A 13,572-nucleotide genomic window follows, 5' to 3' on the forward strand; every position below is an offset into this window, starting at 1 on the left:
GTCCCCCCATTCCTCTCTACTTTGAAAAGTTTCCGTTTCTCGCGATTATCTTCCAGATGTTGTAGTTTTGTGTGTTTATCTTTTTCTATACTCAAAAAGGCTTTCATCAAATTTCAGAGACAGACATGGGACTGCAGGATCTTCATCTCAAGCTCAAGGTAAGCCCATAATTTTCTGTTGTTTTTTTTTCCTCCTCTTTCAATAACATATATTGTTTCATTAGCCTTTTATCTTGGAGTTCTTGCCCCAATCGGATAATTTAGATTACTGGGATTTTGAGTTCTGTTTGATATCTTCTTCGGGGTATAAGAAACATTCGTATGCAAATGTGACAAAAATGAATGCAAAAGCTCTTCTCTTTAGTGTGACGAACTTGTTTACTGAATGGTCTAGGCATTCAGGCTGAAACGCTTTCTGATAGGAGATGGCGGGAGCACCAAAAGAGAGCCTCAGACTACAAGGAAACCTTCATGGATGATACCAGTATCGCACGGGTATTATGTCGTCGAGGATCAATCATACAGAACTGGTTCAGGGGAGTCCGAGTCTGACTCAGTCGTGGTACAGAGAGAGCAAATCGAAGAGCATGAGCTGTGGTTTTTCGGAGTTTTCGATGCTCAAGTTGGAGATGGAGTTACCAAGTACATGCAATCCCATTTGTTTAACAGGAACCTCAAAGGGGTAACAGATTCGACATTACTATATCCCTTTAAGCTTAAATTGAATGAAAATGAATGTCCACAGTCGAGAGTATAACAAGATTTTGTAAATAGTGGATGTTTTTAAAAAAGGCAATTCCTTAAGGAAAAGTTACATTTGGGAGATACCCACCTAATTTGGCCGATCGGCTTGTGCATCAAAGATTTTTTAAAGGACAAATTGTAGTTGTTCCCTTTGTCTCTGTTCTAACTTGTATCTTTATAATTTTACATGGTGCGGATAGCAGTCTCAGATAAGAAGAAAGAGCAAAGAGACAATGAGAAAGGCTCTCCTTGGTGCAAGAGCAAAGGTAAGAGAGACGCAGAAAGAAGAGGAGACATTGAGAGTGGGGTCAGTATCAGTGTTGGTAACCAATGCAGAAAAACTTGTGACAGCTTACATGGGAGACTATAGAGCTGTTGTCTGCAGAGATGGTGTGGCTCATCAGATCAGCAGCACCGCCCACCAATCATCCAAAAGACATTGGCCTCGCAGACTCATTTCAGGTTTGGAACATTTCCCTACTTTATCTGTGTTACTCTAAAACCGGATACATTCAATTTGTTATTGGCAGAACAGAGTTTTTTAAAGCAAAAATAGTGTTTCTGTGGCCCTAACTTTGCTGCATCTATGTCACTGAAATCAGAATGCTGGGGTGTGCATGATGGCACCAGATTATCCCCAAAAGAAATTTATCCCTTGAATTAATTCCTTAAATATTTTCAAGCTAAAAAATAGTTTGAAAATTTACCCCACAGACATTTTGTGTGATATTTTAACAAGTCCACCTTACGGAGTCAAAAAAATCCTGGTGGGAGCCAGACAGTGGAACAGAACCGAAATGATAGCGACTCTTCGGAGTTTGAATACTTTGAAAGAGACGCAGCTAACAAATTACATAAGTACTTGGGTGAATGGGTCCTCATACTTCATTTAAATGTACCATATAACTAACACTGCGGTATTTCTTGCGCATAAAGTACGCATATTTGGATACAGTTTGGGCAGATCTGCAGGCAGTAAACAAACCAAAAGCTCTGAGCTTGTCGTTGGTTCTGAAAGAATTGATTCCAGTACTGAATTTGTCGTCTTGGCAAGCACTGGCATATGGGAGGTACGACGCATTTTTTCAGTACACCATTTAGCACTAGAGACTCTGTTTCCAATATGTATACATCTATTTCACCACTTCAAAAAGGGAAAATAAAAAACCCAAATACAAGTCCAATTTGATATGGTTTCCAATTGGTTTCACGCTGATTGGCATCAGACACTCCTGCTTCCAAGTTCCATGCATGCATTTTTCACAACAAAAATGGTTTCTTGCTTATTGTTGGGTCGTACTAAGAGCTTTGCTACTGAAAAAGCCATGACTTTTTTAGGCCCATTACAGTTATTGAAAAAAGAAAGTTCAAAACGCCATTATTTATTTTTTTTTATGCTGCCTTACTGATAATATTAGTGGTGTCTTGGGTGTGTTAATAAACGGACTTGCAAATAGTAATTCTTTTCTTGGATAAATGCGCACACAACACTTGTCTTGTTTATTTAGGTTATGAAGAACCAAGAGGCCGTGAATCTCATCAGGCACTTAGAAGACCCACAAGAAGCAGCTGAGTGCTTGGCAAAGGAGGCTTTAACCAGAATGAGCAAAAGCAATGTTTCTTGCTTAATCATTCGCTTTGACTAATTGCAGAGATTTTTAAAAAGTTTTTCCTGGGATTTTTTTTTTTTTTTTTTTTAACTGCAACTTTTTTGTTAGATGCTCAATGAGATTTTGCTTTATGGTATAAATGAATGGTATTGATATTTACACGCGGAGTCTATTTTACTTTGAGAAGTACTTTAGGCACAAAGGAATAATATAAAAACAAACTCACAAACTGACGTATTTTCATGTAATCTATCAGATCTACTTTATGATAAAAGCAACTTTACAATCTAATGTATCACATCAAGTGAGGCACTTTGTAAGATTACTTTTATGTATTCACATTATGACTAAAGTATTTCTCATTTTACAATATGTCTGTCTGTCTGTGATGCAATATCGATCTGAGGTAAATGTAGTAGAATATTAGCATATTACAGTTCTACTCTCTCGTCAACCAAACAGAACTAAAAAACTCGGATGTATACGCAATCATTTGTAATGATTTTAGCTTAGTCTAGCCATTTTACACGTTCCGATATGATCCACATGTGCCAAACAAATTTATGTAGAGCTTACAGCTAATGTTGATTTAATAATTTCACACGAGGAGCTCCAGAATAATTCACCATTCAAACATTTAAAACATGAATGTGATGTACAATGAGCTTTTGACAATAATGTGACTAATAATTATGTTTTTTTTTTTCACATTACAACAATTATTTTTGTAAAACTCACAATCCAGATAGTGCGAAATATACAATTACAAACTGGTTCCTCACCTTCAGATACATCATCCACTTCTCATGATGCAAGTTTCTTTTCGCTAGTCTTGCCCCGGAAGGGTGATAACAAGGAGAAAGAGCGAGAACCTGCAGGCAGACAAATTAAATCCTCAATCTCGCATCCAGCCGGCAGGGGAAGAGCCAGAATTAAAGAAACAAGTGGAGTTTGGCAAGTACACTGCATCATAAACAGCACTTACCCTTTTGAGTAGACCCAGCTGTGGGCGTTTCGTCTTGAGAGATCAAATTCTTCAATGTATGTACTAATGACATCAACAAAAATAAAAATGGTGGTTAGCACTCGTGCAGTAAAACAAGATCTTATTATTAAACTCCCATTTGAGAACTTACATCACCGAAAAATTTGATCTTCAAGCATTTGAGTAAGAAAACTTTGTATACTTTTAGCCAAGTCAATAATTGATATATGCCCACTTTTTTCTTTTTCTTTTTCTTTTTTTTTTTTTTTTTTTTTTTTTTTTTTTTTTTTTTTGAATAATTTGATTTATTTGTATATTTCCTGTGTACTTGAAGTGCATCTTTTGCAACTTTGAAGGAAGGAAGGTTTATATATATATATATATATATAACAGAAGGAAGTCTTTAGTTGTAAAAAAAATCGTAAAAGAATCTGACTTACTTAAAAAGGGAATAGGGAAGGTCAGACTGCCTTATAATGAGTGAAAAATGAATGAATATATATATATATATGCAATAACCTCTAACAAAACAAGCACTTCTGATTGAAAACTAAAATTTTCTTACAAAAAAATGGAAATGTAGTCAATGTAGGAATATAGAACATTTAATGATTCAGAACATAGATCATGGAAGAGAGTTTCATAAATTCAACACAATCGACATAGACAAAAATTTTAAACTGGGTTTTTATATCTAAAAAGTAGTGAAGTAAAATAAAATCTTAACACTTTCTTTGTGGTGGTGTGATAAAGCCAAGAGTCGATTTCTCACTCTCATACAAATCTCTAGAACATCACACATACAAGCACAAACAAGAACCTTACCATTGTTGAATGGTTTAATTCTTTTCATTATATAATCATTTGCACAAATGGGATTCCGAGAAATGTCACTTTTTTTTTTTTTTAAACTTACGTGTGACTTGTGAGCATAATATGTTAGCCATCGTCAGTAGAGACTTCAACATCACACATACAAGCACAAACAAGAACCTTACCATTGTTGAATGGTTTAAAGGCTACGTTTGGGTACCAAGAGTACTTCAAGTACTCTCACTACTATTCCTTACTTTATTATTACTTTCACCTACTTTTTTACTATTCATTACTTTTTACCTACTATTCATTATTCTATTATTACTTTTTCACTACTTTTTCACTACTTTTTCACTATTATTCACAAACATTCTCAACACTTCTCAGGTATTCTCACTACCCAAACGTAGCCTAATTCTTTACATTAAATAATCATTTGCACAAATGGGATTCCGAGAAATGTCACTTTTTTTTTAAACTTACGTGTGAGCATAATCTGTTAGCCATAGTCAGTAGACTTCAAATGTTTCAAATGAACGTCAATCATGCATTTCTAAATTGCTCAACAGAGTGCAAGAAGGTGTACTGGCACTACCTTCACTAGTAGAAACAGAGTTTGTCCCAGCATCATCTGCCTCAGATCCATTGACACTGGCATTATCGGATTCCATACTACGTTCCCCTGTAGCTGAGCTATGATTCTTTCTTCCAAACTTCAACAGCCGTCTAAGCCCTTTAGGCGAGTCCTTTACTTGAGGTTTCTCCAATGATTCTGAAATCTTTTCCAGTCTCAAGTTTCTAGAATCAGATATGAGTGCTGTGACAGACTCTGTGCCTGTTGTCACAATCTCCGAGCTTGGTGGAGTTCTGCCATACTCAGAATTCCCAGTACATCGACCTTCCAAAGAAGAAACCTGAGCATAGGGGGCTAGATATGGTTTCTTAGCAATACTAGTGCTTAAAAACTGTGGAGGTTCTTGTCTGCATTTTTTGTCGTGACCTAACCTCAGATGATGTTAAAAAAGAAGTAGAAGAGAGAAAATCAGACTATTGTGAAAAACTCTCATCTTTGCCAAAGAAATTAAAGAATTAAAATGTATCCCAAATCAAAGATATTTTAATTATTATTCGTTTTGAAGTGAAAGAAAGGAAAAAAATAACTTCAAAAATATAACAGAGCATGGGACCGAGACTGCCATTACTACGACTAGGACAATTATTCAACAATAAGGCAACGTGCTTATCAAGTTTAACCATAGATGATAGAACAAAATTTTCACCAAGCTCTGCTAGTAGTAGCTAACCACTTTTCTTAACATACATAAAGATACATATCATATAAATACAATAAACCGTTTAACTGGCAAGGTAACAACATCAAGGATTGCTGGTGTAAGAAATTACCTGAAACTACTTGTTACTTCTATTATTTGGAAATATTACATTGTAGAAAGTACAGCAATAAGATCAAGATATTATGAACCAACACTGAGTTGGTGAATCACACATCATAACGTGTTATATCCTCTAGCAAGGCGTGCAACAATCAAGAGAATATAATTTAAGCTTACTTCTTAAAGAATGTTGATGCATGTTATATCCATCAAAGTTCTAAGGCAACGAAATATATTTAGACCCATAAAAATATATATTTATGAGAGAAAAACCAAAAACAGTTACCCATGATCAAAGCCCTTTCATTTGACCAATCATACCTCAAAAGAAGTGTGTTGCTCTTGGGATTGGTGTTCCGAAGATTCGCCATCAATTTTATCCATCTTAAGTGGTGAAGCTGGAGCACATATAACAGCATAATCAGACACCAACTCAACTTTCTTCCCTATCTTAAAGTTATCATACTGTCCATTTTGTGCCCCCAAATTTCCTTCCTTTGCATGTGCAGTGGGAACAGACGGCTTCTCACATTCTAGCATCAGAACGGTCTTTTCAATCACAGGGTTGTCATCTCCGTCACTATGATGAGAATTATTTTCATGGTTCCTCTTCACTTCAGCACCTTCAGAAGTTGTAGAATACTTATTTCCATTAACCTTCTGAGCTGTATCTTTAGCTCCTGATTTGCTCTGGGCAACATCAGGTCCTTTTGATGTCCTAATTTTCAGTTCTGGAAGGGTTGCAGCTTTGCTTCTATCATGGTTCATAATTGCAGATATTTTCTTACTCTCAGGGGCAACGGATATCTTTGCCTTCGATACTGATTCAGCACTTCGTGACTTCACTGAAGTACCATGATGGCTGCTACCCATTTTAGGTTCAGATAATCTTCTAATCCGTGCCATGGATGCCTTAGAATCAGCTATAACACTGCTGTTCTCTTTCTTTGGTTCAGGCAGTGGAGACACAGTGTGGTTTAACCTGTTTCCAACCGAGTGACTTCCAGTACTTAATCTGCTGGGTTTAGAAGCTTCCTGAGAATCACTGGCTACAAGGGCAGTTCTGATGGAGGACCTTTTTAGAGGCGACGATGATCCTGGTTCTGAGTCACTAAACTTTGATCCTTTGTGAGAGCTTGGGGAAAGTTTTGTTGGCAATGGTTTCCTGGCTTGATTTGACGCAAGTGGTGACTTAGCTGGGATGGAACTCCCTCTTGCAGCAATTCTCTTTTGTCTCTCTATCTTTAAAGCTTCCAATCGTTTTAACTCTTCGTCTTCCTGAGAAAACGGACAATGAAAAAACAAAAACATGTGTTCAATAAGCAAGCGAGGTGAGCTGGAAAAAGTCTTCACCAGAATGAAAAAATAACATAGCTGATGAACAAGTATACAAAACTGAATCAAGAGGTGTAACTAGGTGTTCTCTTGTATACATCCAGTGTACTCGGACTTTGCGTAGTCCTCTATTAACAAAAGGTTTACTCATATAAAAAAAAAAAACTAGTATACAAAACTGAATGGATAGGTTGTAGCCTAGATCACTGGCCACTAATTAAGCTACTTTTTTATTTGAAGAGATAAGCAAGCATGCCGCCCCCCCACCCCCCCCCCCCCCCCCCCACACCCGGGGGGTCCCGGTTGCTGCTTTCCCCCAAAATTTAATGCACAAGTAGAATGAAAAACAAACCTTCTCTTTCTTCATTTTCTGAAGATCAGCTTTGAAGGTTCTTAGCCTCTCTGCACGTGCTCGTGCTTCTTCCAAAGGACTTGACTTCGAAGGTTTTCCTTTCCTTATTGGTCCCACAGTCTTCTTTTTATCTAAATTATCTGGCACAAGTCTTGATTTACGGTCGTTGCTTAACCTTTTAGACCCTTGCTTGACATCCACCTCGATATTTTTTTTATCTAGAGAAGCACCATCTTGAACACGAATCTGCATTTCATAATCTAAAGCAGGGTCATAACCAATTGACTCCTTTTCTATTCCACGTTCAGGCATCAAACTCAATTCATCTGGCTCATGATTGACTTGGCTCCCAACTCTATTAGACGAGTTCTCTGACAACTGAGATGCCAATGGGAATTCAGAATCCATGTCAATAGCATTTCTGACATTGTTTCCAACTTGATCTAGTGAATTTTCCCTTAGTGCAACAATGTAAGAATCATCATCCATATCATGTGATGATCTTCTGTCCAAGTTATTGGCTACACGATCAAATCCATTTACAAGCACATCCGAGGGCAAATTTCTATAGCCAGACTGGCCTCCTTGTCTATGTACCATAAAATCATCACTGCCACCCCTCCTATATCCACCTCGTCTTCCATCTATTTCTGCAGACTGTATATCCATATGCCTTCTACCATCACCAGATCGACCGTCTCTTCTAGAGCTCAACAATTCATCATTTGATGCCTTGGACTTGTAGGTCATGTTTCCACTAAATTTATGCATGTCCATCACATTATCTTCTTGTGTTTCACCCTTTTCTTGCCCACTAAAAACTAAAGGATCATCACCTACAGTATTTTGTCTCCTTTTCACTTGAGCCTCCTTTTCCATTGCAAACATGCCTTGGTCAACTGCACGTTTGTCCTCATCAGCATCTCTCAGTAAATAATTTTGAAATGCTTGCCAATGTCCACCATCTACGTCCTTACCATGAGTCATTTCTTCTTTGTCAGATGAATTCCATTTATCCATGGATTTTGCATGGCTTCCTTTTCTCCTGGAAGATCTCTGGGAGTCCATACGCCTCATCTCCAGAGTACTAGCCTGTAAATCTCCACCTTCATCAGTTTCAGAGTCAGAAGCTGATTGTGATTCACTACCAGAAGAGTTCTGCCTCTTTGAAGTGATGTAATTAATGTTCCGCATGACAACCATGCCTGATTGCTTTTTACCTGATCGGCTAGCCTTCTTCCGTGAATCTCGAGTTTGTAAAGCTTCCTTGTCCAACTCTACTTCATCTTGTGATACTGTTTTTAAAGCATCCGTCTCCCAAGTTTCTATTTCAGCATTGCTGTTCCTACTATCCATAGAATGCCTCCTGTGTCCCATTCTTGGATCAGTATTAAGTCTAGGGTCCGACACTGATGGATATGGTGGCTGAAAAAATGGGCCGTTTCCTGGATAATTCTGATAATATGGCAGGCCTTGCATGGGATACGCTTGATAGAGTGGGGGAGCACCAGGAGGAGAATGAACAGGCCAGGGAGGGAACATATGAGGAGGAAACTGCCCCTGAAAGTATTCTTGATGCCCTGATGGTGTTTTGTGATCCACAGGAGGCTTTTCATCTGGGCAAATAAGGAGAAAAGTTTTCTAACTGAAAATTATAAATATATTCATACATACAACACCACATTTAGGGTTAGTAGAGGAATAATATTGAAAATAATCCATGCAATCAGTAAGCACCTTTAAAGCCCTAATAATTGTACATAGTCCAATTGTCTTGAGCTATGTGGACACCTCATGGTTTTGACACCAATACCAGTGCCAGACTTACTTATTTTTTACCCTTCTCAAGAGTTTCAGGGATGCTGCCAGAAAATAGATATTACCCCCTGAATCTTTCAGAAAGCTCTGAAGCTATAAGCCCAGAACGTAGCCAACATAAGGGTTCACTGTTTAATTCAATTGGTTAGTTATACAAACACTGTTTACTTTGAAAAGTCACACATAAAGTTTTGGGGCCATTATTCTAACCTGTGCATGTCACTTGAAACTCTCCTTTCCATATGATTAGACCATAAGTAATAGTTAGAATAAATGATTGAGTGGTCCCTTTTGTATTTGCAAGTCAAACTTCATCATGCAAACACATTCATCCATCTAATGAAATACAACTGAAACCTTTCTCTATTTTCAGAAATGGAAATTAGCAGTTCAGGCAAACATTTCAAGAAAAAAGAAAAATGGGGCCCCGACATATTACTAATGATAGCACCATAATTATGTATTTAAAGGGTAGCTATGAGAATATACCTGCACTTACGGCACTAGCTTTCCCGTTATTTTCTAAAGCCAACTCATAGTCTTTGGGCTTATTGTCCACATTTGCTAGCATAATGCCTGATGCATTCATGGTAGAGAAGTCTGATCGGCTAGACATTGCTTCAGCTGCTTCGATTTCAAGCCACTGACCAGTTTCATGCTTTCTTCTCCATAACTCCATAAACTTTATACATGCATCCCTGTTACATTGATAAGTGGTCGATTTGCTGAAAAAATATGAAATCTCCACCACAAAATGATAAAGATGGTCCCTCAAAGACAAGCTGCTTACATTAAACGCAAGGCTCCAAAGCATTCAGCAAATGAGACCAATGGTGACATGTGATCAATGTCAAAACCGGCAGCTACAGCACGTGCAAAGGCCATGCCTTGCTCTTTCTGCAGCACAGTTTTGCGTGTCTCCAGAACTTTCAAAAGTTGAACCCTAATACAAACCGGTCATAAATATGTGACAAAAAAGACATTAAGATCATAGCAATCTCAAAGTTAGGCACAACATGAGGAGTTTCCACCCATTACTTCCTTTTTTTTTTCTTTTTCTTTTTTCTTTTTTTTTCTTTTTTCCTTTTTCTGGAGACAAGTTATGCTGCATTATTTCACATCAATAAAGATCATTACTTATCAAAAAAAAAAAGTTATGCTGCATTATTCTCAACCCAAATATGGCTCCCCTCAAAACAAACATTTTCTTAGTAGTGGGAGAATAGAAGTCCATGCATACTTGGGCAGAATTTTCTAAGCAACTCATCTGCCTGTTAGAAATTGGTGTGAAAATAAACAACATACATTCAAAAAATGGAATGTCATTGATAAAGGATACAATAAATTTTTTGTACAGCTTATAAGCGTAAATAGGATTGCACTTGGACATATTTATGACATCCATAACTTACTCACCACAAGCAGAAACTTGTAAGAGGCTAAAATATAATGTAATCACAACAAATCCGATAGTTTTCTGTGAATAGTGAAAACCATATATTATCCCTCACACACAACAACTCTGGATAAGCAGTTTAGTTTTCTGATAATTTTATTACTCATGGCAGGAATGTTTAAGACATATAAGCAAGAAAAGATACTTTGAATTTCCCTCCTGTGTGGTGGATACATTCACTTCAGTTGGATTTGCTGCAGGCTGCCAGAGACCAAAAGAAACCCACTTAAACTAAGAGGCTAAAATGTCGATTGTATTGCAAGAGTAATCAGTGAGGACTCACTTTGTAAAGGACAATTGCTTTATCCTCATTAGAATCAGGCACAGGCCTGCTACCTGTCAAAAATGGAGGAAATGTTGACAAAAAAAATACAAAACCCATTAAAGTTCGCAAGTCAGGTCGCGTCTATTAGCCAAAGCTGATGCTTGACAGAAGCCAAATTTCATAGTATGACAATATATACAACTTTTTTAGGGTGGGGGGGAGGGGGGAGAGAGAGAGAGTATGCTAGTTAAGAATAACCCAATCTCCTATGCCCCCTACAGCTCCCATACTCCCCCCCCCCCCCCCCCCCCCCCCCCCCCCAAAAAAAAACTCTCTCCCTGCACCAATGCAAAAAAAAAACAAAAATAGAAAGAAGAAGAAGAAGAAGACACTCTATGAAGCCAAAGACAGGGATGATCAAAACGTGTCACAACACAAAATTAGTGCAAAAATGCACCTTCGTTGACTTCTCCAGGTTTAGCTTGATAATCTTCTACCTGCAACATGGAAAAAAACTGAAATTAACCTTTCCTTCTCAATTTGACCTTGAAATAATAGGGAGCTGATAGAATTTACTTACAGTAGTCAGCCCCATATCATTGTTGCCTTGAATCACAATTGCCTCGTCAATTTGCAAGATCTCTGACTCGAGAGTGTAGACCCTTTCTAAGACCTCTGGAGTGCTTACAAAACGAACAAACCTATAGAAAGCATCACATTTTAGTCAAACATGCAATTTACGGGTAAAAAGTGTTAATGTAGCAAATTACAAGTTCGATGTGTGTAGCAACATCAATGGTCACAAGGCACGACATCAGTATGACTACATGTGTAACCAACAAGGCATGGTTCGGGTAGATATAAGGAAACACTTCCCCTTTCTCGTGAGGGGGAAAAAGTCGATAACAATTTTTGTAAGTAAAATAGAAAAGTCACACAACACCTTTCGATCGTGTCCTTTGTAAACCATGTGTCGTCACTTCCAGACTCCGGCTCTAGAACAATCGAATAACCTCCCTTTGCCATCTGCTCTTGTGCAGCCTTCAAGTGTGCAAGGAATGGATTCAGCAAACCTGAAGCTATTTTTTCTTCCTTCCCATTTGCAGATATAACCAAATCACACCTAAGAAAAATCCAAAATTAGGTTACTATAGTTTAATCTCAAAGTAGCCAAGGAAAATTTCACATAGTTTCCCTACAGCTCTACCAAAATCACAGTCAAGTCTCAGGAAGAAAGATTTTACATTTTTATAGAATACGCTACAAAGAATTGCCGCAAGATTTAAACTTCCAACTACGTAAAGCACGGCTATTCAGACCGCTTGAGAAACAAGTAAATTTCTCTTGAAGAGATAAAAATGTAACCAAAAACTCAGCCGTTTGTTTTAACTAAAACTTATTTCGAAATAGTAAAACAAACCGAAAGGAACAAGCAGTATACGCTATTGATTCAAGATTATTACCTTTCTATTCATCAAGGAGAAGAGAAAATAAACAAAAAAAAAAAAGAAGAAGAAGAAAAAGAAACCTGGTTCGAGTGGGCGTTAGCTGAAACACAGCCAAGTCGAGGCGAGTCGAAGACTTCATTTTTTAGAAGACAAAGAGGAGAAACGGTAAGAGAAGCTGTAACTGAACAGGTCCAGGTCCACGAAGAAGAGCAAACTGAAAAAGTTGGATCAGAGAAGTTCAAAAATCAGTAAAACCCGTGAAAAAGCGGATTTACACTCTCTGCGACCGGCGAATAGGTTCTGCTTGGATATGTGGGCGTTTCTTTTTCTCTTTTTTTTTTTCCTTTATATATTTTCTTTCTTTTACAGCTCAGAAAAAAAGTTTCCTGCAGAACACGAAAAGAGGAAAGCCATAGCTCCGAAAGATGAGCTTTCAATGGCCACCAGAGAGAGTGTGATTACTGACTAGAGGGAGTGAGAACTAAAAAGAAATAAATAAATAAGAAATAAAAGGATCTGTAAGACAGTTTGGCATAGGATGCCAACCAGAAACTCCTGCAAAATAAACTACATTTCACATCAAAATAAAAAATAAAAAAAATCGTATTTTGCTTTGCTTCGTTGAATATTGCCTAGAGTGGATATCGCCATAGGTGAAAAAGGTAAGGACTTTCTGGTAAATTGATAGTGGAGGTGACCAACGGCACGGGAAACGCTGTAGCACAGCGGAAGGACAAAAATATCATACAGTACACTGGAGATGTCCCGCACTTCCGGGTTTTTTTTATTCGGAAATCACTGAAATGCCACTTTCTACGCAATTGAAGGCCTTTTAGCATTATTTTTTTTTTAAATACACTTTATTTCATTTCATAAATTAAAATTACATTTATGATTTATAAATATAGGATAAATCTGAACTACAAGTTAAATTACGTGCATCTGCTCAGAGGCACCTCTGCACATAAATTTAATTATGACGGACATTGTCTTAACTTTTATAAAACTCTCTCCTAACATAGAGAGCGCTCTGTAAAAACAGAACTAAACCCTCATCCAAAGAAGAGAAGCATTAGACCCTTCTATCCTTCCAGACAGAAGGAATATAGGACTCTGCTACTATAAAAATCAAATCCAAAATAGCCTATTTCTTTTTTTATTAAAAACTAAAAACTGAAAATTACACACGAAAAACACAATAACAATACCAAAACACGAAAAAACAAGTGGGCTCGCCGCCCCTTTCTACTTTCCTTTATTTTCTTTTTTCTATTCTTTTCTTTTTCTGCTACTGTCTTCTACTACCTTCTTCTACCTTATTCTTCTGCGATTTACGTTGCCCATCACCCC

General features: G+C 37.5%; 2 protein-coding genes across 3 annotated transcripts; one reads left to right on the forward strand and one right to left on the reverse strand.

The window, feature by feature from the left end:
- On the forward strand, positions 1-2,675 carry LOC121247687 (putative protein phosphatase 2C-like protein 44). 2 transcript variants are annotated; one of them, XM_041146097.1, is made up of 5 exons: positions 1-158; positions 394-681; positions 947-1,205; positions 1,680-1,813; positions 2,252-2,675. In XM_041146097.1, exons 1-5 carry the CDS (start codon positions 126-128, stop codon positions 2,387-2,389), a joined length of 852 nt encoding a protein of 283 aa, XP_041002031.1. In that variant the 5' UTR covers positions 1-125; the 3' UTR covers positions 2,390-2,675. The 2 variants fall into 2 exon arrangements, with proteins under 2 accessions (XP_041002031.1, XP_041002038.1); XM_041146104.1 differs by having other exon boundaries at positions 1,699-1,813; positions 2,252-2,387.
- A 289-nt stretch (positions 2,676-2,964) lies between these two features.
- On the reverse strand, positions 2,965-12,827 carry LOC121247132 (COP1-interacting protein 7-like). The gene is made up of 14 exons (XM_041145475.1): positions 12,303-12,827; positions 11,718-11,897; positions 11,355-11,475; positions 11,232-11,271; positions 10,793-10,845; positions 10,655-10,710; positions 9,844-9,996; positions 9,543-9,751; positions 7,236-8,851; positions 5,870-6,826; positions 5,459-5,465; positions 4,750-5,154; positions 3,339-3,401; positions 2,965-3,225 (listed from the first exon to the last, which is right to left on the reverse strand). Exons 1-14 carry the CDS (start codon positions 12,359-12,361, stop codon positions 3,158-3,160), a joined length of 3,987 nt encoding a protein of 1,328 aa, XP_041001409.1. The 5' UTR covers positions 12,362-12,827; the 3' UTR covers positions 2,965-3,157.
- Positions 12,828-13,572: the final 745 nt, after the last annotated feature.

The sequence above is a fragment of the Juglans microcarpa x Juglans regia genome, chromosome 1D (genome assembly GCF_004785595.1).
Source record: "Juglans microcarpa x Juglans regia isolate MS1-56 chromosome 1D, Jm3101_v1.0, whole genome shotgun sequence".
Lineage (NCBI taxonomy): Eukaryota > Viridiplantae > Streptophyta > Magnoliopsida > Fagales > Juglandaceae > Juglans > Juglans microcarpa x Juglans regia.